This window comes from Magnolia sinica, chromosome 11, assembly GCF_029962835.1.
Source record: "Magnolia sinica isolate HGM2019 chromosome 11, MsV1, whole genome shotgun sequence".
Taxonomy (NCBI): domain Eukaryota; kingdom Viridiplantae; phylum Streptophyta; class Magnoliopsida; order Magnoliales; family Magnoliaceae; genus Magnolia; species Magnolia sinica.
Genome location: NC_080583.1, coordinates 82,628,875 through 82,655,184, shown reverse-complemented (window position 1 = coordinate 82,655,184; position 26,310 = coordinate 82,628,875). Strand labels below are relative to the sequence as shown.

Sequence of the window (26,310 nt, the reverse complement as noted above, 5' to 3'; positions counted from 1 at the left end):
GGAAAAACAAAATTGGTTAATCATGTGATTTATGGCCCATAAACATCCTGATATGTATTTATCCTATGTTAAAGTAATACTTTGATTTGATGATTCCAACCGTGTGATTTATGGCTCATAAACAATGAACATACTAACAAATTGGCCGCATTCAAAGGGTTAGATCATCCATTTGGTATGATTCTTGTAACATGGCTTGCTTCTTAGTTGTATGAATGATTTAGATCATTAATATATTATCTCGTGTGCAATTTTAAATGGTTGGGGGAGAGAGTAAGCACCCAGGGAGTGAAGTTTATGATATTCTTATTAAAAAATTTATGTTGGTGGGCCACTTGCATTAAAAAATTAAAATGTAGAAATACTTTAAGTTGGACACATTATAAATTATATAAAAAAAGCTCATCCCTATTTTAGTTAAGTTATAAATGCACATAAATTTAGTGGTAAGTAAATAATGATGGCTTAATGTTAGATATGATTCTTAAAAAGAGACTTAATTATGTTAATAACCTATGTGTGGGCCCTGCCATAGTGTATGTATTTCATTCATGCAGTCCATTTGCTTTGTCATATTATTTTTGGTCATGAGCCAAAAAAAAAAAAGTAGACCCAACACTTTCTTAGTCCCTGAGAAGTTTTCAATAATGGGCATTCAATTTGGTGTACTTGAGCTTCGGATTTGCCTCTTTTTTGAGCTCTTGCCTTAAAATGATCTGAAAAAATGAATGAACGGCGTGAATATAATATATACATCATAGTGAGGCCCACCTATTACAAGGTTAAGTTTTTCAAGGTGAAATACATTTTAAAACCAAACTACTTTTCATAATGGCTTATTTATCACCATTTACATACATTCATGGCTAATCAAACGAGACCTAAAAGAATAAATGCTCTGGGGCTCTCCAGGCACCGTAAGTTAATTGTGCTCTTAGTTACATCAACAATCCAATCAGTCAATTTAAACTGTCCTTTAATTCCAAAACACACTTCATGGGCTATCAAGACAAAATCCCACCCAGATGATTCAGTCAATACTTACTTTGGTTTTATTGTCGACAGCCGTCCTTTTTTAGCCATGGATGGGATGGTTACAAGTGCCTAACAAAAGTGATTGTAAGGAATATTAAGCAATCCACGATGGACCCTACTAATTGATGAGACCTAAAATTTTAAACTAATCTTGACCGTCCACATCAAAGACCATTGATCAAGTGGTTAATTTTCATCATCCTGGTGTGAAGTTTTCATGGTAGCCCGACCTAATGAATGGGACCATTAACTTGGTGTCTGGCTCCATGCCTCAATAGTAAATAGGTCATGTTTCAACACTGAGATCATGGGATTAAGTGCTCATGTCATATGTGAGTGTACATATGTTGTGGTGTGGGTGTGCATAAATTTTTTTTAAAAAAAATTAAAATTAAAAAGAGGAAGAAGAAGAAGTATGAGACTGTTAACTATTTCAGTGCAACTAAGAGTGCTATAACTTGTAATGCTTTGAGGACACTAGAGCATTTCTATTTTCTAAATACCTTCCAATGTGCTTATAAAACCCAAAATTCTTTCTCTCCAAAGACTAATTGTGCGGGTAAAATTGTCCATAGCTACTCGCATTATATGGTTGAGATTATTCTAATTGCTCACCAATTGCGGTGGGATTATTTGACCATGTGCCATAAAAGTTGGAGATGCTTCATAAAGAGAAGATCGAATAGGGTTAAAAGGATTTAAGTCAATGTGCTGAGCTAGACCTCAGAATCATGGTAGAAAACATCTCCAACAGATAGGGCAGTCGCTTTCATATTGAAAAAACCCTACTAAATAAGAGTTGGGCATTAGATAGGAATGATTGATGAAATAAGATTCATAAAGTAGAGCTTCTCGAAGCCAGATTGCACGGGCAATAAAGCTCATATAGGCAGGTATGGTGGGCCACAGTTTCAATGGCTGAAGTTCAAATGTTTCCAATATTAGGGTCCAAATGATGAACGGACCAGATTCATCTTTCTTTTTTTTTGGGAAAACATGTAAATGGTCAAACCAATCTGATGGATGGATTGGATCTCGCACACATGCACCATAAAGAAAAATCACAAATAGAATTAGCTGATGTAAGGCTATGACAAAACGCTAATCACTGCCTTCAAGCTATTCAATGATGCTTCCACTCCCTACCGTTGAAAATAGCATTAGTAGAATTTGAAATTAGCAACCCATATTGTATTTCTGCTTATTATTAAATAGGAGAAATGCTCACCCACCGCTAGTTATATTTCCAACTAGTTAGCGTGTGGGGCCCACTATGATGTTTGTATGACATCTAGCCCTTCCAGCATATGTCCATCAAGTTAATATGTGGGTCCCACCATGATATCTTATGATATCTAGTCCATCAAGCATGGTTGTCCCACCATGAAAACCAAATGCCTCAAAAATCAGGTCAATCCAACCATGAAAATTGGATGCCCCAAAAAGCAGGTCAATCCAACCGTGAAAATTGGATGCCCCAAAAATCAGGTCAATCCCATCCGTGAAAATTGGATGCCCCAAAAATCAGGTCAATCCAACCATGAAAATTGGATGCCCCACGTGAATGTGTGATTTTTGGTGTGGTTGTTCATGGTTTTCTATAATGTGGCCCATCTGATAGTTAGATCGGCCTCATTTTTGGAGCATCGCATTTTTGCAGTGGGACAACCTTACCCAACAGGCGAAAAGTCATACAAACATCATGGTGGACCCCACACGCCAACCAGTTTGAGATACAACTAGTTATGTGTGAGCATTTCTCTTTAAATAGAGCTACAATAAATAACACTGACAGGGAAATGACCTAAGTAGGGCTTTAGCTAATTTTACTGAGGGATAGAAACCCCACCTGCAACTGCCATCATTTCAGGTCCTACTTGAAACACATGGACTTGCAATTAGGGTTTTGGTTCATATCATGAATTAACATGGGGCCACACCCCACTTGGTCAGTTCTTTTGTATTGAATTGAATCATTGCAATTCCATACAAAAATAACTTGGTTTGAACAAGCTTTTCCTAAAATGTTGAATGGTTAATGGTTAAAAAGTGACGGAAATCTCCTTGCCACCTAAGAAAAATCTAAATTTAACACTTTTTTCAAGAGAAATCCCTGTCCACATTTTTTTTAAAACCTTGAAAATGAAAAATGAAATACTGGGAGTAAATGGTGGTAAATTAGGAGAATTGAGAATACATGAAGATAAATGGCACTTGATGCATGTTTAGATGGGAGTAAATGCATATGAAAATGAAATGAAATAAAATGAGAGTACGTGGGCATGTAATTGAAATGCCTTTTTGAAGTAAACGGGGGTGAAATACCTTTCTGAACTCCCTTGGAAAGTCGCAGGGGTGAACAAATTCATCATACATGTGGCATATTGATGATATTCCGAAACAATCTAATTGTCAGCTACATCACCAAAATCACACTAATAGAATGATCAAAACTGTCGTTGGCCATCTAAATGGACGGTTAAAAAATATTAGCTAGTTTCTTGTTTGTGATCATTTTGTTTGTGGCCCAATCGAGGCTCGAAATTTCCTCATTTTTGGCAAATGTTTATGTTTCAATGGACTTATTACAATCATTCTATTAAATATCATATATGTACAATAATTCGAGATACTAAAGTTGAACAGGGAGATCACAGGTGTAACAATGAATATATTTTAAAAAAATAAAAAATCAATGCATTCCAATTCTTCTCAGTTACTCCCATCCAAACATAATATTTGGATTTCAAATGGATTTGATTTACTCCTATCCAAACACACTTAGTAAGCCATTTACTCTCAATTCATTTACCTCTAATTTCATTTCCCATTTACAAGCACTTAAATATCCCAGTGGAAAATTCAACATTAACATGTCTTTTCAAGAGAAGCATTTTTTTTTTCTCAAATTAAAATCTTGAAAATGAGAAATGATTTCCATAGGAAATAAATGAATTCCTCCGAATATGTTTTCATTTACAAAGTATTCAATCTTCCCATATATCCGTGAAATGGATTAGATTGTTCACATGAATCATCTCTCTCCTTGAGATTTCGCAAATTTAAGACAAGGGTCTTCAATACGTGGACTTTATTAAAAATGAAAGTATATACTTTGTGGGGGGGACCTTTACCATGCATAAAAGAAGGATTAAATGGCTATTTATATTATATGTTTGTTGTGAAGTCCAGCCCATAGGTTTGGTGTTTGTTATGAAAGTCAATGCCAACCTCCCTACATCTAGGGATGGCCCAGGAATCTCCCAGATAGGACGATCCAAGACCTTTGATGACTGAACTACAAACAGATGGTTTAAAATAAAATACAGCAACAGTCCACATTCGACGAAAAATAAGGCAAAGATTGAAGGATTAGGATCCTCCAGTTTGTTAGGACTTGGGGCATCAGCCAACCACACTGAGGCTCATCCAATCACGGCAGGGACCACTGAACAATGAAATCCTGTATGCACAGAACGGAATCCTATGAGTTGACTGCAGGAAATTGATGAAGCTTTATAAGAAGTTGAGGGCATTAAAACCTATGAGTTGGATTGAAACCTCAGCTGGATCTTCAGGTCTACATCAGTCTGGAATATTTCAACCTTTTCACATACCTCTTCAAGCTACCCCCTTTGGATTATGTGGAAAAAGCATGAGCAATAGTCCACACATTCGGATAGGGGAATTAAAACTCCAAACTACCTGCAAAATGAGACAAGCCACGTGATGTACATGGGGTAGATGGGTTTTAATAGCAGAGGACAGACATCAGACCACACATACATATTCAAAGCTGAATTGATGTAAATTGATGTTTGTATGTGGTGTACGTGGTATTTGTAGCTTGTAGTAGAGTAGGTTTCCTATCTTTATCAGTTATTTCCAAATGAGTTTAACACAATTTTACCATCGGGAGATGGATTTAGACCACGCATAAATCTTGTACTTATTATTGCAATCCAGGTCTGTAATTTCCTTCCTCATGAAGAAGCCTGTAGTTTCAATATACGATTCTGAAAGAACTTACAGTGAGAAATGAAAACACACACAAGGAACATGACTGTCTTTGACTGATGGAATTCACACGACGAAGAGCGCCTTTTTTTCTTTCTTCTTCTTTTTTTTTTTAAATTTGGCGGGGGGAGAGGGGGTTTTGATGTTGAAAGATGGACGGTGGAATAGTCATTAAATGCAGAGACAAAGCGTTGAAAATTATGGTTAGGAATTTTCAGCACACCAGAGGGTAAGAGGTTGAAGTGTCAGAAGATGGATACAGGACCACACGTAAATTTCGAAAATCTGATTTCTACATGTTGGGGGTGCTTAATGCTCACATGGCTACCAAACAGATTGGAAATAGACGTGTGATTCCCTTCTTATGGGTAGTTTTTGTAAATTCAAAATGTGGTCCTGCAAATACTCTCCGACCAATGACTACAGTCTACAGTCTGCATGTTTTCAGGACTTCTGGGTAGACAATGGATACTGGACATCCAATAAAAGTAGACTTAATGGTGGGGAGAAACAGAGAAGTTTCTGCTTTTGTACCAGTATGATGCATGCATATATGCATCATGTTTAACATCATTCTGAGGTGGGATGGATACTGGACATCCAATAAAAGTAGTCTTAATGGTGGGGAGAAACAGAGAAGTTTCTGCTTTTATACCAGCATGATGCATGCATATGCGTCATGTTTAACATCATTCTGAGAGAGAGAGAGAGAGAGAGAGAGAGGATCTATGGATTGTGTATGCAATTGTATTCTAGAATAAAACCCCAAAACTTTTGTTATAATCACAAAAACAGAACCTATTCTTTGAAAAATGAATAAAAAGGGTACCATTTCGATCAAGATAATGGATGGAAGTAACCATTACAAAGCAACACATTCAATGGCTGAAGTATCATCGAGGGAATTAGCCTCCCTGAATGTGGATAAAATAGATCTCCAAGGAAGAGATCTCGATAATAAAATATCATCATAGCCTAGTCCCAACTATTTGAGGTCGGCTTCGCTTATTCTGTTTGGCCAAACAGATAATACCTAAGGGCCCTATCATATCCCTCCTCACTGACTCAACCCAAGTCCTTTTAGGTCTTCCTCCTTCCAAGTGATTCAACACTAACCAGTGTTCCCCTCCCTATCAGGGCCATCTATTTCATAGCAGATGATCAAACCATCTCTACAGGCTTTCCATCATTGTCTCACATCAGGGCTACTCCTAAGTTGCATCGACTGTCCTTGTTCTTAGTTGTATTTCCTCCTAGTCTTTCCATGTATCCATCTCAGCATCCTCACCTATGCAATGCTCATTTCTGCTTATGTTCCTTCTTGATTTCTGCTTGCCCAAAACTCTGCACCAGATAACATAGATGGTCAGATAGAAATCATATAAAGATTTCCCTTGAGTACTCCCAGGGCACTACCACCAAAATTTTAGATTCAACCACCCACCTGTGGGGAGGAGCCCAAACATCAACTTCATTTGTTGGCTTGCATTTGTCACCAATGACCAAATCCCAGCCATGTGAGAAAGAGGAACAGTTCACCACTTAAAGATCGGTGAGATGAGAACCCATCTCATAAGAAGAATCTCAACTCTGTTTCACGCAAGTGACGTGTGACACATGGTCTAAGAAGATTCATTTGTTTGTGTTCCTTCCAAATGCATCAAAACCCATGCATGAAATATGACCTAATTGATGGAGAATGGCACAACAAAGAATCAATCTACTCCAGTGCCAAATAAAGCAGGGCATGTCATGAACCTAAATCTCCTCTATTTGTGGACTTTAGTGGAGGAAACACCCCAAACCGCCTTAAAAGGGTTTCTTCAATTAAAATATATATATATATATATATATATATATATATATATATATATATATATATATATATATATATATATTGTTTTAAAAAATGTGCCCATTACATACTCCATACATACGTTTATACTCCATACATATGTTTATCAAAGCTCCAAATCCTAGTCCCAACAAATTTAGGTTACTATCTGAAACAATTGCAAAGAAATTAGTAAACTCGGCCCTAACATATGGAAATCACCATATGCTGCAAATTACATCTCTGAAATAGAACAAATAAATAAAATAAAGAATGCTGAAAATGCTAGAAGTCTGAGAAGTGGTCCAACTAACAAGCAATTCTACATGATATCCGCAGATATAAATTGATGTCAAAATACACCCTGGGCACAAAGCTACACCCTCTCGAAAGTAAGGGTTTTGAATTGCAACCCAAGCTTACAAGAAATTTCATTTGGTTTTAGAAGGTAAAGTGTAAGGCCCGTATCCTAGACCGTACCGTTCCATAGGCTTCCGCAGTCCTTCCCGTCGAATTCCGGCAATCCTCGACCCATATCCGACGTTTGCGCGGGATCCTAAGCTAAGTCCTGCATACCAAAGTCGGCTCGACCCGAAACTTGTACCCTAGCGACCGTGCCGTCGCCGCGGTTCCAACGCCGCGACTCACGCACCGAACCGATACCCGTGCCAGAAGATGTGGGCCCGCGTTCATTTCGAGGAAAACGCCCCGCATTGCGAATTTTGAAGGAATCTCTACAACATGTCTCATCAATCAATCAATCAATCAAGTCAAGTACACCCCATACTTGAAGGACAAGCAATCCATCCCTCTTTTTCCCAAGTCAACTCTCTCTCTCCCCTACCCATCCCTCTTTTACAAAATTTCAAACCAAACCTTACCTATCCATCTCCTTTCCTTACAACCATCACTCCATCCATCCCTTTAATCCATCATTTCCCTCTCTCTCATTTCTCAAAAAAACTCTCCCAAACAACACCCCACGTCCAAGCCTTCCCAAACTCTCTCAAATCATCAAGTGTGGCCCACTTTTCCACCCTCTCATCTCTCATCCCCACCATCAAAACCCCATCATCTTCCATTGGAATCGAAGCTAAGGAGCAAAGGAAGCCAAGGGAATAAGAAGAAGACAGTGGGTGATCTTGGATCTTCATTTCTTTAATTTTTGTAATGTAAGGGCCCACATATGTTGGGACCCACCTTGATGTATGCTTGTATACAAGAGGGGCCTATAGTGGCGGTGGCCCTCCGTCATCGCCGATCTCTCTCCTCTCTTTCTCTCTTTCTCTCTTTCTCTATGATGAATGGCCCACCTATGATGTGTGTATTTTATCCATGCCGGCCAACTAGTGGGCCACCTTGATCCCGATTCGGGTCCGCATGACCGGACGGTCACACAGGCCCAAATGAAAGGGAAAGATAAATATCAGTTTGATCCAAATCTAGTGGCCCACTACGTGGGACCATCATGATGTATGTGCATCATCCAGCACCGTCCAGCTTGCTGGATAGTGGCTGGACAGTGGATATATTACATATATGTATATATATGTATATAGATGGTACGTGTATGTGATGATATATATTATATAATATGATGTAACAATATATATATATATATATATATATATATATAAAAGGCACGTACATTTGCATGCAGCCATATTGTTGTACGTGTGGGCCCCATGTGGGACCCACCTATTTTGAGAAATAGGGTGGCTCGTGTAACGCTGGTCAGCAGCCAGTAGCTGCTGTACGCAGCATCTTTGATGGGCCACACCACATGGACCACACCATGATGTACGGTTACATCTGCACTGTCCAGTTGCTAGACGGTGCAACAGGCATGTTGTCCACGCCATCCATCCAAATCACGTGGGGCCCACCTTTACTATGTAAACCATCACCATCTAGATGGGTCATCTGGACAGTGGCCCCTGATGCATTGGATCTACATCCAGACCGTTCGTAGAAAGTTAGGACGTGGGCCCCTTGCAGCAAATGCTACTGAGTCGTTAAATCCACACCGTCCATCCAGACATGGGTCTGGACAGTGATCCATTTCAAAAAAAAAAAAATGTAATATAATAATTAATATATATAATTTATTATAATATATAGAGAGAGGAGTGAGTGGCCCACCTACGTGGGACCCACCCTGGTGTATGTATTTGTATACCCACGCTGTTCATCTATCTGGTGGGGTCCACCATAGTGTATGTGTTTCAAATGGACAGTGCCATGTGCACCCCACCATGATGGATATCTTCCATCCAAACCGTCTATCCACTTAACTATATCTGACCGTCCATCTGCTGGACGGTCAGCGCCCCACCACGATGGATACTTTTCATCCAAACCGTCCATACATTTGGTGGGCTCGTCCCTGGGTTTGAGAAGAAAAAATAAGATTGATCTAACTATCAAGTGGACCACACTGCCATAACGGTCGGGATTGAGCGTCCAACACTATAGCCTTTTGGGTCACAGAAGTTTTGGACCAATATGAAATTTGTCCTCCCTCCTATTCAGGTCTTTATGACCATATGAATAGTCTCGATAGAAAATATATGTTATGGTGGCCCCCATGTAATTTTCTAAACAATGAAAATCACTATCTCCACTGCTATTTGTGATGCGGTTCAAATGATATTTTGGTCATTATCACCACTGTTTTTGTGGTAAAGTCTAGATGATCCTTTGGATATGATTCATTTTTTTATATAATGCTCTAAAATGATCCCTAACTATGGATGAACGGTATATTTGAATCGGCCCATTTGATCGGCCCATTCGACCTGGCCCATTCAACCGACACATTTGAATCGGCCCATTCGATTCCGCCCATTTAATCGGCCCATTCAATTCCGCCCATTTGATCAGCCCATTTGATTTATATGAGGCCCAATGAGACGTGTGTGAGGCCTTCGTGTGGGCCAAATGCGATATGAGATTCCACCATGATGCATGTAATGATGTTTTAACGGTCATGCCTTGGGAGCAATGATGGATTGACGTCCACATTGTAAGAACAATGATGGTTAAATGTCCGCATTGTAACTCTCCCTAGGGCCCATTGATAGGCACATATTTGTAGTGTGTAGGCCGTCTAGGCCCCTCTTCGTTATGAACAAGGTCCATCACCACATAACATGTTTAGTGTAGTTCTATGATCCATGCTCATACGCATTATATGTATGCTTGATATGAGTGACTGATCATAGCATGTGCCTTTGGGCAGATTTTTTATGGGCTCCTTGATAGGCGGAGTTGCCCTTCATGAGCACGCGGTACGCGCAGGATTGTTACATGACTGGTAGTGTGACTCATGCACTTTGCATTTGTATGATTGTGATAACTGTATTCCTTAGCGACATCAGGGTCATAGCCTCCATAGACACATCGCGGATGGCTGGATTGGATACCGAAAATACTGTTTCTAGCATGGGGCGTCATAGATGTCCCTGGGTGAAAATCCATAAACCCGATGGTACCAGAGGATGACTCCAACGTCGAGACTGAGTGGATACATAAGCACACGAGGGCCATATACCAGTATGCCGCGTCTCCCACTGTGTCGTGGTCAGTTGGAAAGGGGTGTGACCTTACCCGCCTGAGTGAGGGGGCAATTTCTAGGTTGAGTTTGACCAGCTTGAGGAATGGGTCCGCTATCGACGAGCCGGGCCCGATATTAGCAGGTGAATAATGAGATCTCTTCTACTTACCCAGTTGTGCACTCGGACAGGGGCGACAAGCTGACATAGAGTGTAATAGATCCCTATGATGATCCCAGAGATGTACATTATTAATATGTGGACTTATTTAGCATGAGTTGCATACTCAACATTTTACTCATTCATTTACTCATTCATTATCCACTTAGGCTTGCACCGCATAGCCTTGGTACGTCTGATTGCATTCATGCACCCATCAGCATGATTCCGCATTACTCTAGCATTGCATTCTGAGCACGTTCATACTACGCACACTTATACCACTCTCTAAGCTTTCTATAAGTTTATGCACGATTGATGCGTGCAGCTGACGCCAGGACGCAGCTATAGCCTCGCCGCAGTTGGAGCGTGCAGTCAAGCTTCTAGAGTTTCTGTTATTTTCATTATCTTGTATTTTCCTTTCATACGCATTGTACTCAAAATTTTTTATCATAGTGGATTTTGTGATGGTATTCTTGTGGTTATCGTTCGTGGGTTATGCTTATGATTATGCTCATGACGAAGCAAATCATGTTTGAAATCCTCCTTGTAGGATCGCAGAATCGAAACCTGGTGTATGGGTGCCGGGAGCCGAGAATGGGGTACTATAGAGGCTGCTAGAGCCGGATTCGGCGATCGAAAATTTTGTGAGCCCGGTTTTCGAGTTTGGGGCGTGACACAAAGTATAACTTCCAAAGGAAACTAATGGTGTAATCTCTTGCCAAGAGAAAAGAAAGGCCAAAAAGAAAAGAAAAAAATGCTCTAGGCTAGATGCATGTGGATTTCACTCACACAAGAAAAGAAAGAATAACTAGCGATGTTGGGGTTACGTCTAGAAGTACATCATGAATCACAGGCACAATGCTTTTCCGCCAAAATGACATTTTGTTTGTTTCAAGTTTTACTTCGAGTAAGAAAAATGGAAAAAGGGATAACCACTCCATTGAATTTTTGCTTTTGCCAATGCCGCAAACACACGACAATTCAAATGTAAGTCACCTTGCTGAATCAAGTGTATTGTAAGGGACGGAGGTATTGCAACCCCACCACCAATCGATGTTACACATCTTAAGACGTCATATATTCAATCAGACATCATCTGTGTGACCACCAGAAACGGTAGTGTTACCAAGTTTCCAAGACTTGGAAGATGATCTACAACAAAAATTAAAGATGGAGGAACCCATCAAGAATGATGATGACCAGACAAATAAAGAACAACCCAATCAAGAGGGCCTGCCTTGGCCGAATATACCATCCTTGCTAAAAAGCTCTACAAGCACATGGAAAGATGACATAAGAGGAAGCCAGGCCAAGTCAGTTTGAGATTGATGACAAACCAAGGCAATTGTGACAATCTAGCAGAGCAAGGAAGCCATATCTGAAGTACATAGATGTTGCTCTAGCGAAGATGGATAATATATATGAACCAGCTTCATATGAAGAAGCACAATATAACAAAGAATGGGGGAAAGCTATGGACAAAGAAATCTCAGCACTAAAAGCAAACTGGATGTGGGAGCTAGTTCCCAAGCCAAAAGAAGTGAAACCCATTTTATGTAAATGGCCATATAAATTAAAGACCTGTGTTGATGGATCAATCGAGAGATACAAAGCTACATTAGGTGCCCAAGGATTCTCACAGCAGTACGGGATTGACTATGATGATACCTTCAGTCCCATGGCAAAAATAATGACAGTATGTATATTGCTAGCCTTAGCTAGCAAGCAAGTCATGGAAGCTATGGCAAATGGATGTAAAGAATGTATTTCTTCATGGAGAAGTTAATCAGGACATCTATATAGAACAACCAAAAGGGTATGAGAATAAGGAAAAAACCAAATTACGTCTGCAAACTACGGAAGGCTCAAGACGGATTAAAACAAGCCGAGAGCATGGTATGGCAAGATTGATGAATTATTGCTACAAAATGGATATTCGGCTACACCTGCAGACTCTAGCTTATTTATAAAAGCTGGCAGGTTACCCATCATTCTCATCTACATCAATGATCTAATCATCATTGGAGATGACCTTAAAGAAATCACCCAAGTGAAAGAAAACTTACTAATACAATTTCAAATGAAGGAGTTTGGGGAATTCAAGCATTTTATATTACTCAAAATTGATCGAGTCAAAGAAGGTCGCTTCTTGTGTCAACAGAAATATACAAGAGACTTTCTATAAAAGTTTGGCATGATTGACTGTAAGCCGATATCGATGGAGACAAATACGAGAACAAGTGTGGGTGAAGGAGATGTCCTCAAGAATTCAACACTGTATAAGCAACTTGTCGGGAGTCTGATCTATTTGACACTTAACTTGACCCAACATTTCACATACAGCTGGATTAGTCAATCGGTTCATGCAAGAACCAAGAAATCTCATTTGGACGTTATTCAAAGAATCATATGATACATCAAAGGCAATGTTGACTATGGCCTTCTATACAAGAAGGGCAAGTGCAAGCTAACTTGATATTGTAATGTTGACTTTGTTAGAGATCTCACAACTCGCCGATCCACTACCGGATATTTCTTTATCCTCAGTTAGCGAAAGACAACCAACAATCTCATTATCAACCATTGAAGCAGAGTACAAATCTGCAGCAATGGTTGCTCAAGAATTCATTTGGCTACCACGCTTGCTAGAAAACCTACATCAACCAGTAGAGAAACCAGTGTCACTCTATTTTGACAACTTATCGGCTATCAAGTTAGCCGAGAATCATGTCTCTCATGCAAGGACCAAACACGTTAAAGTACATGATCACTATATTTGAGAAAAAGTCCTACAAAAAAGATGTAACACTATCACCGATCAGAACAAAAGACCAAGTTGTCATTCACATAGCACCAAGAAGTGCTTGGCATGATTAAGAAATCCACAATCAAAGAAAGTATGTGTTCAGGGGGAGTATGGTAAAGTCAATACCTTAGCAATCACCAACCTTAGTAAAAGGCTAAAAGAATAACAGTGTAGGTTATCCTTTTAATTGACTTGATGTACAATTCAAGAGAGTCCATGTAGGGGCTTTGTTACCTTTTGTTTTTAACCGACCTTAACTTGTAAAAACTATAAATAGGAGTATGTATTGTAGTTATAAGTGCACAAGTGGTAGTTGTGAAATGAAATAGCCGTGAGTAAGTTGTAAGTATTATAATTGTAAGTGTATGTGAGTTGTAAGTGTGCATTGTAGTTGTCATTTGTATGCATAAAAGTTGTATATTTTTAATTTTGTATACATAAGAGTTTTGTATTTTGTTCTTCTCTTCTTACAATCCTAACCTCATTGACTCGCAAATCTAGATCAAGTTACAAAGGGGGTTTTTGCTTTCATGAAATATTGGCTGATTGTCACTGACCCTTGTGTAACCGTTGCAAGCTTGTTTTCCAAAAATTGGACATGAGCATAGTTTTTCCTAGCAAAGAGAGTTGTCAGTCCATTCAGTTTTTTTTTTCCAACGCCACAAACACTCGGACAATACAAATGTAAGTTGCCTTGCTGGATCAAGTGTTAATTTGGGGATGCTTCTAAATGTTGCATCAGTAACCCTTTAATATGTTCCTTTGTGAAAATAAATACTATATGGAAAAATCCAACCGTATCGACCGTATGGGCCCGCTAATTGGACGGACCACACAAGCAGATCAACTGGACCACCATGTGAGGTCCACTTCACCTACCAGATAGAATGTGGAGCTGATTCATTGATTGGGGACCACTCTTGGAGTACGACACTAAGATCCCCATAAACAAGGTATGCCTGGTGAGTTCATGTAATCGAATTAATCATGGAAGAGAAACAAGTATTTCAGTGCATAGATTAAAAGATGTGCTCAAAAAGCATGGAAGGCCACAACTGTTTACTACAGGTTAGCCCACATAATGGTCTTCAATCAATTACAGGTTTTCTGTTGTCATCAAGTACTTGGTGACATTATCAATGTCAAAAGGGAAAGCAATGTACAATTGTACATACAAGCCAATTACAGCTATACTCTATAAATGTTGCTACTTTAGAGTGGATAACTATAAAGATCAATAAGGTTCTTGTATACAAAACAATAGGTGAAATTGATAAACAAGAAAGCAGAAGTTCATTAGAAGAGTGAGTTTGCTTTTCTACACTTCACCATCCATAGTTTCACACACAGATCCTATGGCTTACAGTATAAATAAACTCAACGCCAAAAATTCCTACCCAGGGAATTGCTCCCGCTCTCAACCTCACTTTTGTCTCTTCACACCCACTAATGATCATCAATATTATACATCCAATTACATCACCACCTCTGTTTTTCCAAGTGTAATTCAGAAATATATTAATTTTTTAAAAACAGAATAATTTGGACAGTTATGCCATCGAAACATTCAACAAAGTTTCGCTGCTAATAAACAAAATCCCTGAAAGGTTTAACCAGTATTTAGTAAGAGGTTAGCTAATCCCACACATGCATATACACAAACATCAAAATGCAAGCACACAGCCAGCTTGGCACACAAGGGATAATATCCAAGCCACCAACAGGTGGGCCCCACCATTTAAATGACCAGGCCAGAAAATCAGGCTGGTGCACTAATTATGTGAACTATCCATGCATGTTAAATGTGGAGTTTTGGCAGATGCTCTTTTAACCATCCATTTCCCCAAAAGTGTTGCCCACTTGATAGGAAAACCGGCCTTATATTTGGCTGACATCTACAGGCTCCACCCATTGGATAGTTGGATAATCTCCACATGTAGGCAAATTATGATGACCGTATGTACATATGATGAGCAAGCCTTTTTTAGTAGTAAGGATATTAATGCAAGGGCATTTTCACACTGGGCTCAAAAGGGGTTGCCCCCCCCCCCCGGTGAGGCAGGTGGCTCGCGTGAGGCGGTACCTGTTCAATTTGGAGCCCACGAGGGGGGTTCAACCAAGGTCCTAACCCATGGGATGTGGGGCCTGGGCTATAAGATAAATGAATTAATTTGCCATGCTCTAACAGTTCGAGCTTTTAAAGCAAATGGTTAATTGTCCTGTATCAAATTGGTATTAGAGTGAAAGGTCTCGTGTTCGAGACTCCTCACTAGGGGTGATTAATGCCAGTGTATTTTCACACCAGGGTAGGGAGCCCGTGTGAGGTGGGTGGTTTGCGTGAGGCAGCACCTATGTGATTTGGGGCCCACGATGGGGGTTCGACCAAGGTCCTAACCCATGGGATGTGAGGCCTGAGCTATAAGATAAAGAAATTAATTCGCCATGCTCTAACAATTCGAGCTGTTATAACAAATGGTTAATTGTCCTACATCAGATATGGTATACAACTGAAAGGGCAAGGCTTTTTTTTCTTGTTTTTTTTTTTCAAACCGCTGCTTCTGCTCCTATTTCGTGCAACAACAATGAAAGACATCCATTATTCTATTTTTATAGGACCTGTCCTATTTTAAAGGAACTCTTCTAGGAGTACATCTGTATAGATTTTGTCATCATGTTGAATTTTAGCTAACTTTTTCCGTCTGCAGAATGCAAATCAAACATATATACAAATTATTCATAGCATTTATATGCTATGCAAAAATGAAAAAAAAATAAAATCTGTTACTGACTTAAATTTTGAATAATATTATATAACATCCAAGACAATTTACAGCAATAAGATTTTAACCTGAAAAGAACCTTTTCCACGACTGCCATGGGAGAAATCCACCTGCAGGGTAACAATGCATCAGACTGAATATGCTATTGCTAACCCAAATCAACAAGATATTCAGCAGTTGAAACTCTCAATAACAATGTTCTAGACTCTAGTGGTGTTATTGTGATCAAACCTCATAGAGCTAGGACTTCAGAATGATCAATAATTCGTTAAACATACCACAGCCAGGGCAACGGAAATAGTCTTCATCCCTTAGAACAAGTCCTGAGCCTCCACAAACTCCACATCTCCTTTGTGCCACCTATGCAAAAATCAAGAAAATCCTTTGTGAGGTAAATTTTATTTATTTTCTTTAAAGGTTAAGGTAATTTAAATAAGCCACACCAAATCAGGAAAGGAATCAAAGATCAAAATCAGTAACCATAGTTCTGAACAATCGAAGGTGGGTACAGAGATTTGAAAAAGGGTTTTCCTAGAGCATATATCACTAGATCTACGTTACTCGGGCAAGGGTGAAAGCCTCGCTGGGAAGATGATTATCAAATACTCAGATCCATCACAAGTCTGAGGAAGGGAATAATTCAAGCTCACACTCCTTGCTTGACAATGCAGCTGATACTGATGCAGAATTAGGTTACTTGGTCAAATGTCCAAAATTTTATAAACAGAGGCAATATCTATGTGATTAATTTGATTCACTAAAAAAAGGTGGGGCATTACTTCTTGTTTATTGCATAAACCAAGCATTGTTTAATGGTTGACTCAATCAAAGAACTCATCTAGGTGAAAAGCCCAATGAAAATCCTGGGTATTGACAGCTCCAGTTAATGCGTATTTTCATGAACAAGGAGTGTTTGCACTTAGAGACTTGTAAGGAAAAGAGTAAGGGGGTATACTATCTCATGGCCTTTAGCATGAAATGAATACTGAGATATTAGTGATAGATCTTTAACAAGAGCTATACAAAATGGCAAAGTTCTTGGAGCCAGAACACGAGGATGGTCAAAAGATGGAAGGGTTCCCCTGCAGGTACTCCATCGGTTAAATGTGTGGTTAAATTGGTCTTATAATGGCAAGTGGGCAATGGTGATCCTACTGGAGCAAAATTGTTGGCTGTCAAGGTGGTTGTGAACCTTTTCGTAGACTCTATCGGCAGGGCTCCCGTTTGAAAAGCATCTCTAGATGTGTTAGCCTGGGCAAGAAGAAAGTGTATAGCCCCTTGGAGGCAGGAATTCATTGTGAGCAGTAATAAGGTTATGGTCTCTTTTTGGTCAAGTTTCTTCTAGATGTGTCAAGAAAAGCAAATTCCTTGGCAGATTTTTGGGCTAGACTCCTGTGATAGTTTTAAATGGTGGTGACTCATCCATTGCACTCATAGCATAATTGTACAGAAATTTAAACCTTCAAAAATGTTGATTGGATTGCGGATTGAAGCAAAACCCAAAAAACTCGCACTAAAGTAACTCATAGTAACCTTTTTTTCTGTTGAATTTATGCCATTCACTCTTTAACTCAACCATCCATTTAATACCCACCAATTGGACGGTTAGGGTTGCTGGATCAGCCATAACTTGCCTGACAATTTGGGTATTCTGGATAGCTGTACATGCATGCCATGTGGAAGGATGAGTTCCCATCATTTAAAAAATGGGGATGAATAAGATCTTGTCCCATGTTTAGCTAAGGTGTCTCCATATCAACACTTTGGGAGCAGCTGTTGCTATCACTTCACCTACTTAGGAACAACCTAAACAACAACTTTGGGCTTCTTGTGATCTTTGTGGGGCCCACAAAATTCTCCAAATCATTCTCCATGTGGCAACTAGCATGTATGAGAATGGAAAATTGTCAAAAATGCGCCCTGGGTTGAAGAGAGCAAGGAGAGCAACCGCCCAGAGTCGGTGTAAATAAAAATTTGGTGTAAGCATGTGAGGAGACTAGGTGCAGCACTTCTATTCAGATTTACTCTTGCTTCTAACAGCTGTCCACTAAATCGGACGTATCTCATTCATATGATATTGGAACTTGGAAGTATGTGTTCTTGGACTCATTGAAAAGCTAAGTCAATTAGCTTTCAAATACTCATTTGGTCACCCAAAAGTGGGCCACAAGTTAATGCATATGAACTGGACAGATAATTGGGTAGTAGGATCCACCAATCTGATTTAGGGTTCATTGGAGCTGAAATGTAATCCCAGTATGTTTGGGGCCGTGAACCACCTCATTGATGAACTTCATTTTCGGAATCCAAGTGGTCCAGAAAATTGGAATAATCCAAACTATCAAATCTGTCCATATGATAGTATGACTCTCCGGGGGAAAAAACGTGAATCATACAGCTAAGCAGCAAACATCTCGGCCTTTGCCCATGGGTCAATGACAATGGCCCCTTTGTGAGGGACTGAAAATACGAGCCTTTAAATAATTTGATTATGGGCCATGTTGAAATCAATGGTGGATGAAAATTCGACCTAGATGTTGCCTGCATCAATTACTTTATAGGTTTAGCATCAAACCAACCATATAGAAAGAATCACTTGTATAAGCATAGCATCACACCCATTAGATTTTGAGGACTAAATCCCCAAAGCAAGAGCATCTCATAAAAACTTGAATTTTTTACCCTGCCCATAAAAGATTCCGTAATATGTATACTCTTTCTGCAAGAAAAGACACCCTAATCCAACCCCGACCATTCATCTTAATAAAATATTTTTTAAAAAAGTACTAGACTGTCTCAAATCCTATCACAAGCATACAAGCCTTTTATAAAACAACCATAACATACCAAAATTTTAACGGAATTGCATGATCTCCATCTCGTTTGAAGGCTAACTCAATTAGCATTCACACAGGACAGTTCTGTTACTAATTAGGACTACTGACTATCAAAGTGCCAATCGGATTAAGAAATCCAAATGTGTGGGATGCTTGAAATGATTGGAAAATTTGAGGGCCCACAAAAAATTGAATAATCTGATCATAGGGCCCCAATTGAAGAAACAAGTTTATGGAACAATTTGATCCATTAAACGAACACATGACAGGACCTTCTCATTGGTCATGCAGATCAAGGGATCCACCCTTTTATCTTCATCAACAACAATATCAATAAAAGAGAAATGTATGACAATCAGTGTCATCTGCATCATTGCAAATTTTTTCATTTGATTGGCAAATAATTTATTAAAAGAAGTAGCCCAAAGGCCAATAGGGGCCAAGATTACAACCAACAAGGGGAACAAGACACCCTTTACCTCACTTTACATCAAGATGTCCAGCCACTGCCTATTAAAATCTTTCTACTATAGCTCAAGTAATCCTTTGGAGCCCTAGACGCCTCCCCATGCACTAGCACAGCATCTCTCTCTCTCTCAACAAATTGGTGGACCGTCTCGCTTTTATTATTGAAATCCTATTATACCTTCCCTTCCATACCACCCAAAGAATTGCTAAGAAGCACAATTTCCAAAGTGCCAAGCCCTTGCTCCTAAACCCAACTAGGCCAGACCTCCAAAACCTTGATCATTATATCCTGCATTGAACATGCCACACAGAATTAATTATAACACCACCACCACAAATTCACACAAATGAGCAACAACAGAATAGATGGTTCACTCTTTCTTATCCCTTACATTCGGCATCCATTTACAATTATCATTTGTCTGGTTCAGATGTGGTTAATCATTGTCACTTTATCACAACCCACCAGCCACCAAAAGTTGTAACTCTAGGAGGCAAGAAACACTCCAAAACCACGTGGTGCAATACCACCCTCTTCCTCCATCTTTCCTAAGAGTGAGTCACACAAAAGTAAACCACCCCCGCCGCTCCCCCAAAAAAAAAATAAATAAATAAATAAATAAATAAAAATAAAAATTCTCCTGTCTTACTAATAATCTGACCAAATCTGTCATCTCTACCTCCATTATATCCATCTTGAATGTAAGAGACAAAATGAGCTAGTTGCTAATCCGATTGTAAAGGTCTTCTTTGCATGAAGATGATCTGTAAAGAGTCTCAAGTGACTTGCACTGTGGACCCTCACTGCCCAACAATCCTCCCAGAATCAAACCGTCAAGCCAATTCTCAATTAAAGCTTTGTGCTTTGCTTAACCAAACTTTCCACAAAAAGGATAGATTTACAAAACTCCAAAACTCCCATAGGCCAGAGACAAAGGCGTGGCCCTATTAAGTACCATTGAGAATGTGTGCGTGTTATTATTTTTATTTTATTTTATTTTTCTGTGTGTTCCTTGTATACTCTGTTGAAGCACCATTTGTGCTTTTATTCTAATGTTATGAGTGTTGTGTGGGGCAAGACACACAAGCAGTTGCCACAGCCCTCTCTCTCTCTCTCTCTCTCTCTCTCTCTCTCTCTCTCTCTCTCTATATATATATATATATGGGAAATGGTTCTATGTGGTCGAGCTCATGGGAAGTTCCCATGAGGTCGAGCTCTGTGGGCCCCACCATGATGTGTGTCGAACATCAACGCCATGCATTTGATGGGTCCCCTTTAAATTATGGGATATCCCAAAAATCAGCCCTATACGGAACTCAGGTGGGACATAACATCTAAAATCATGTGAATACATGCCCAAAACATATAAAAGCACTTGGTGGGGCCCACCTAAAATTTGGATGCGTCTGAAACTTGGTCTGACCCCTCATCCAAGTGGGATACACATAATGGATGGGCTGGATTTGTGAACCACATCTCGGTGGGCCCAACAAATGATTATGAATGTTTTAATGGGAGGGTGACCCCTCTCAACTTTTGTATGTGGTGTGGCCCACACAAGTCATGGATTGACTTGATTTTTAATCCCGAGGCCCACCATGGAATGGTGCATCTGACTGATGGCGTGGATGTTCGACACGCAACATGGTGGGACCCACACAGCTTGACCTCATGGGAACTTCCCATGAGCTCGACCGCATAGAACCATCTCTCTCTCTCTCTCTCTCTCTCTCTCTCTCTCTCTCTCTCCACACACACACATATGGGAAAAGGTTATATGCGGTCGAGCTCATGGGAACTTCCCATGAGGTCGGGCTGTGTGGGCCCCACCATTATGTGTGTCAAACATCTACCCCATCAGTCAAATGCACCATTCCATGGTGGGCCTAGGGATTAAAAACAAGTCAATTTGTGACTTGTATGGGCCACACATACCAAAGTTGAGAGGGGCTACCCTCCATTAAAACATTCATAATCTTTGTTGGGCCCGCCGAGATGTGGTTCACAAATCCAGCCCATCCATTATGTGTGTCCCACTTGGATGAGGGGTTCAGACCAAGTTTCAGATGCATCCAAATTTCAGGTGAGCCCACCAAGTGCTTTTATATGTTTTAGGCATGTATTCACATGATTTTAGATGGTATGTCCCACCTGAGTTCCGTATACGGCTGATTTTTGGGGTATCCCATAATTTTAAGGGGACCCATCAAATGCACGATGTTGATGTTCAACACGCATAATGGTGGGGCCCACACAGCTCGACCTCATAGGAACTTCCCATGAGCTCAACCGCATAGAACCTTTTCCACACACACACACACACACACACACTTTCTCTTTTACCTTTAAATCTACTTCTACTTGGTATCAAAGCCAAGACTCTTGGGGTTGTTTTGTTCTTAGCCACCATAGTTTGCTAACGTCAGCAATTATACAATCCATCTAGCCATGTGGTAAATGACAGGTATGGCTTAATAGATCTTAATTTTAGAAGGTTTATGGTGATTTTTGTAAAATTTTCTAAGCACGTTTAAGGGGTGTTTCGAGCCCCCATGGTATTTTTTGGAAATGGCCCATTTCAAGTTTCTTTTTTTTAGAATTCTTCAAGTCAGATTTTTATTTTTATTTTTATTTTTTTTGGGAGAAAGGACAACAGAGGGTTGGTTGGTTTTTAGAATTCTTCAAGTCAGATTTTTATTTTTATTTTTATTTTTTTTTGGGAGAAAGGACAACAGAGGGTTGGTTGGTTTGGCTAGCATTGATTATTTCAGCAATTGTACTATCCGTGGCCATGTGGTAAATGAAAGGTATGGTTTAATAGATGTCAGCAAGAAGGCAATCTTGAAGAAATCATGATCCTCGATGAATCTACCATTGGACTAATTGGCGGATCCATAGATGGATCAATGGCCAGATCAAACAACAATCACTAATGGATGTGTGGTTGTGACAACTAGGGATATATGGTGGACAATTCAACAATCCAATTCGTAGAGCCTAGCAAGAAGCAATCACAACAACAAAATCATATTAGTCAGAGCAAAACTCAACGATGAACAAAACATGTGCATCACAATACAAAAGTATCTGATTGCGTCATTTTCTTGTAGTCCATCTTTTGTTGCTATTGTCCTGAGCAAATTTGTGCCTGTCATCTGCTTGAGGAATGATGTTAAGAAGATGTGGAAGATCCAATGAAACATTGATCTATAACATCATCCTATGAAAATGAAGTCAATCATGCATTGAGTACATCATCCAGTTCAACCAAAGTCGAAGAAGAGACGGTATGAAGGTGCATCATGTCCAAAGGCCAAGAAAAGTTCAAACTCAAGGGCAAGTTCTCTCCAGCCCATGGAGGGATAATGTAGCTATGTGGCAGCAATAAATTGGGATGGTAGTCTCATTTGTGCCTGGCCTAGTGGCAGGGCTCCATTTGATGGCAAATTGGAATTCCAAAAGTCAATATGCCTTTTGAATTTGAATTTCAATGTAGTCATTGAATTAGCCTTCCCATGCACTTTTTAATCTTTACCCACGCACTCACACCCCCAAACACACTCACACCATGGTGGGATTTCACCACGACGGGTACATGACCTTTTGTTGAAACTCTTGTGAGTCTACCACCGAGGCCTTCCTGTGCACTTAGAATATGCATGCGCTCTTCGAAGTTGCAGTCTTCCTGAAAGGTTGTGATTTAGTGTTCCGATAAAATCATGCAATAGAGTAATCGGAAGTTGTAATAAGAGTTAACAGTTGATGTCACCAATGGTTGAGATGGGGGGAGAAATTCTTGTATAAATGAAGATGATGGGAGGGTCTCTGGCAGCATTGAAAAACTATCTTCTTCTTCTTTTCAAGTAAAACTTCTCTTTTGATTAAACACCCCCTTTGTCATTCACTTTCATCTTCCTCCTAGTTTATTGTCTTTCACTTTCTCATGTTCTTCCATTCTCCATCGAAAGAGCATTGAAACATTTAGATTAGTTTAAGGATTTAAACATATAGCAGCAGCCTTCCAAGTTCAAAAATGTTGCTGACCTCAAATAATAAAGAAAGAATAAATCTTTGGTATGAGTTAAAATAACTATTTCTGTTAAGGTGAATGACAAATCCATTCTTTGATGACTTTTATATCTTATGAAGGATCTACATGTACTATGACGAACTTGAAATTTTTACTAAATTCAGAAATTACACTATAGCCACTTTCTTTATATCGCATGAGTGAATATAATAACCAGCATCTGAAAGTTCTGAACAGCAAATTACACATCTTATATACAAATTTCTTACTTTTATTTGATGAATGATAAGGTGTATAGACTATGGTAGTCCATATACAGTCTATCAGGCACCAGTGACATTCCACCTCAAGTTCAACAATAGGATCATATGGATCATGAAGCAGTATTGAATACAGCAGATATTGTTTCAAAAAATTCAAACTGTCCATGGAGAAATGTCTAATAAAAGACTCACAATGCGTTTGCTGAATTCAATCCCTGCAACGACGAACGGTGTGATACCAGCTGAACAAACAGAAGTCCAAATTAGATCACTCAGGTTACAGAACAAGAACAGTCCAGCTGCTGAGGCAGGGAACCGCAATTACAGTCCCCTGGGCCTCCATTGTACTTGGCAGTCCGAACTGTCCACACTACTGACCGAGCGTGGCCCACGCACACGATGTAAAACCACATTGACCAGACAACCTTAGCAGTCCAACTAATCAATTTTCCCCTAGTGTGACCCGCAGACCACCCTTTGTAGGCCACGGTGGGTCCCACTTCACAGTTTGCTCAGAGGGTTTATGGCATCATGGGCTATGTCCAGGGGCCCGCTGTGATTGAACTGGATCCCACATGGTGTAGATGCTATCTAGCCCGAGAATCCGAGAAATTAGAGCAGATCGATGAATTGGATAGACAGGGGAATTGAATATTACCTAAAGCGCCAACGACAATCTGCCAGGTGATCTCGGCCTGGGCCGGATCGATGGCGGATGCAGCTTCAGCTGCTGCAGGGATCCCTGTCGACAATCTGCCATTTCCAGTCAGATGCTTCCTTCGATCTCTGCTGAAAAGATTACGGTTAGGGTTTGCGGAAACTCCCCCTTTGAAGAGGGTCTTGGAGCTTCGAGAAATGGAAACGGATGAAAGAATGGGAGATTCCATGCCTTTTTCCGTTGTCTGCTGAAAGAATGCCGGACGAAGCGGGTGCTTTTATCTGGGCGGGGGAGGCTAATATGCGCCGGAAGGATTTGGCGCCTTCTGGGAGCCGTTGGAATTGGATCAGCAGTTAATATGTTGATACTCGGCTGCGTAGCACGCTTGATACGCAGGTACTCAGACAGTGTACACGTCACATGTACTAATTGAAATAAAACCGTCTAGATTGTGAGTAGCACTGTCTAAAAGTCACAATCCCAATATCAGATTGGTTGTACAATCCTAACTTATGATTCGTGGACACTTTTTTGTGGAAATAGGACCGTTGGATATTTCTCATCTTCAACCATCCAATAAATGTCCACTCATCTGATTCTCATATGTGCCTGCGTGTCATCCATCATGCTCTGCAAGAGTATCAAATATTTCCTCTTGGATGTTGGAACAGATAAATGATCAGCAGCTTGGTTGAGCTCGCACGCGTGTGCAAGCACACGCCACCACATATGTCCGCGTGGCAGGCAGGTAAAACATCCAAGCCATCCATCAGATGAACTCACCGCTACACTCTAAGGATAAATGCCGTCCGTTCAGTAGGCGTGGCATGATATTGGAAAAAAGTTTACGGTTTAGAAAACTTCTGATGGTTCTTCTGCTACCGTAAATTTCTTCAGTTAATCGTGGCCCACTAGAATTATGGACTGATCTTATTATTAGATTAGTAGATGGAAAATGACGTACCATTATAATGGATGGTTTGGATAATGCACCTGCCAACCATGCTGGCGTATTTGGTGGCTTGTACGTTAGCTGACTTTTACACACGTGTGTAGACTTAGTAAAGCTCGATAATCAGATACAGCGGTTGTATCGTAAAGTTATGGTACAACCATTATTTCCCGTCAATATTCATATGTGAAGAATATCGTATTGTTAAAAATGTGAGGAACAACATGATAATCACTTGTGATGAAAATCAAGCTGATCTAATCGTAGAGTGGACCACAGCTGTACACTTATTCATACCATCGGCTATCGATAGATATCGATTTTGTGCCCGAATCGATGCCTGCATCAAAATGTTTTTTCATGTCAGATGATAATCACGATCGTATCCACGTTTTGTACGGATATGATACGCTGCATAAATGATACCTTGGCAGGCAAAACGGATGTATTTTACTTACAATACAGCAGCTGTATCTGATCGTTTGGATTGCGTATTGGTTAAGGGAAATTTGCGACTGTACGACCCATTTATGGCCCTATTTACGAGACCAAGCCCACCTTATTTTCCCTTGCGAGAATACGCCCCAGCTGTACGGATGGCTTGCCAAAGGTCGAAAATGCCGCTGCTTGTCACTTCAAGCGGACAGGGAGTGCTCGAAGACGAGCGCTGACACTCCTCGAACTCCGAATTGTACGAACTGTTTAAAAGATATTAAAGTTACATGCCCCACAGATACTTATTTATTATACCCGCAACGATTCATCCATATTTCGAGATCACTTGGGAGCATTATCAAAAAAAAAAATTATATTTAAAGATCAACTGAAAAATTAATTTTCACAGTTAAAAATTTTGTAGGGCCCACCATTATATTTATTTTCCATCCAATCTGTTTATAAGATCACAAAAGCC

The 26,310-nt window shown here is 39.9% G+C and overlaps 1 protein-coding gene across 4 annotated transcripts; it reads right to left on the bottom strand.

Annotated features, from left to right (window-relative positions):
* Positions 1 to 4,175: 4,175 nt before the first annotated feature.
* LOC131219525 (uncharacterized) lies at positions 4,176 to 24,785 on the bottom strand. Of its 4 annotated transcripts, none has more exons than XR_009158247.1 (6): positions 24,446 to 24,783; positions 23,980 to 24,029; positions 16,467 to 16,548; positions 16,257 to 16,298; positions 4,578 to 4,740; positions 4,176 to 4,498 (listed from the first exon to the last, which is right to left on the bottom strand). XR_009158247.1 is itself a non-coding variant. In XM_058214717.1 (5 exons), exons 1-5 carry the CDS (start codon positions 24,672 to 24,674, stop codon positions 6,362 to 6,364), a joined length of 438 nt encoding a protein of 145 aa, XP_058070700.1. In that variant the 5' UTR covers positions 24,675 to 24,785; the 3' UTR covers positions 5,939 to 6,361. The 4 variants fall into 4 exon arrangements, 1 of the variants encoding a protein (XP_058070700.1); XR_009158246.1 differs by having other exon boundaries at positions 4,597 to 4,740; XR_009158248.1 differs by lacking the exon at positions 16,257 to 16,298 and having other exon boundaries at positions 4,597 to 4,740.
* Positions 24,786 to 26,310: the final 1,525 nt, after the last annotated feature.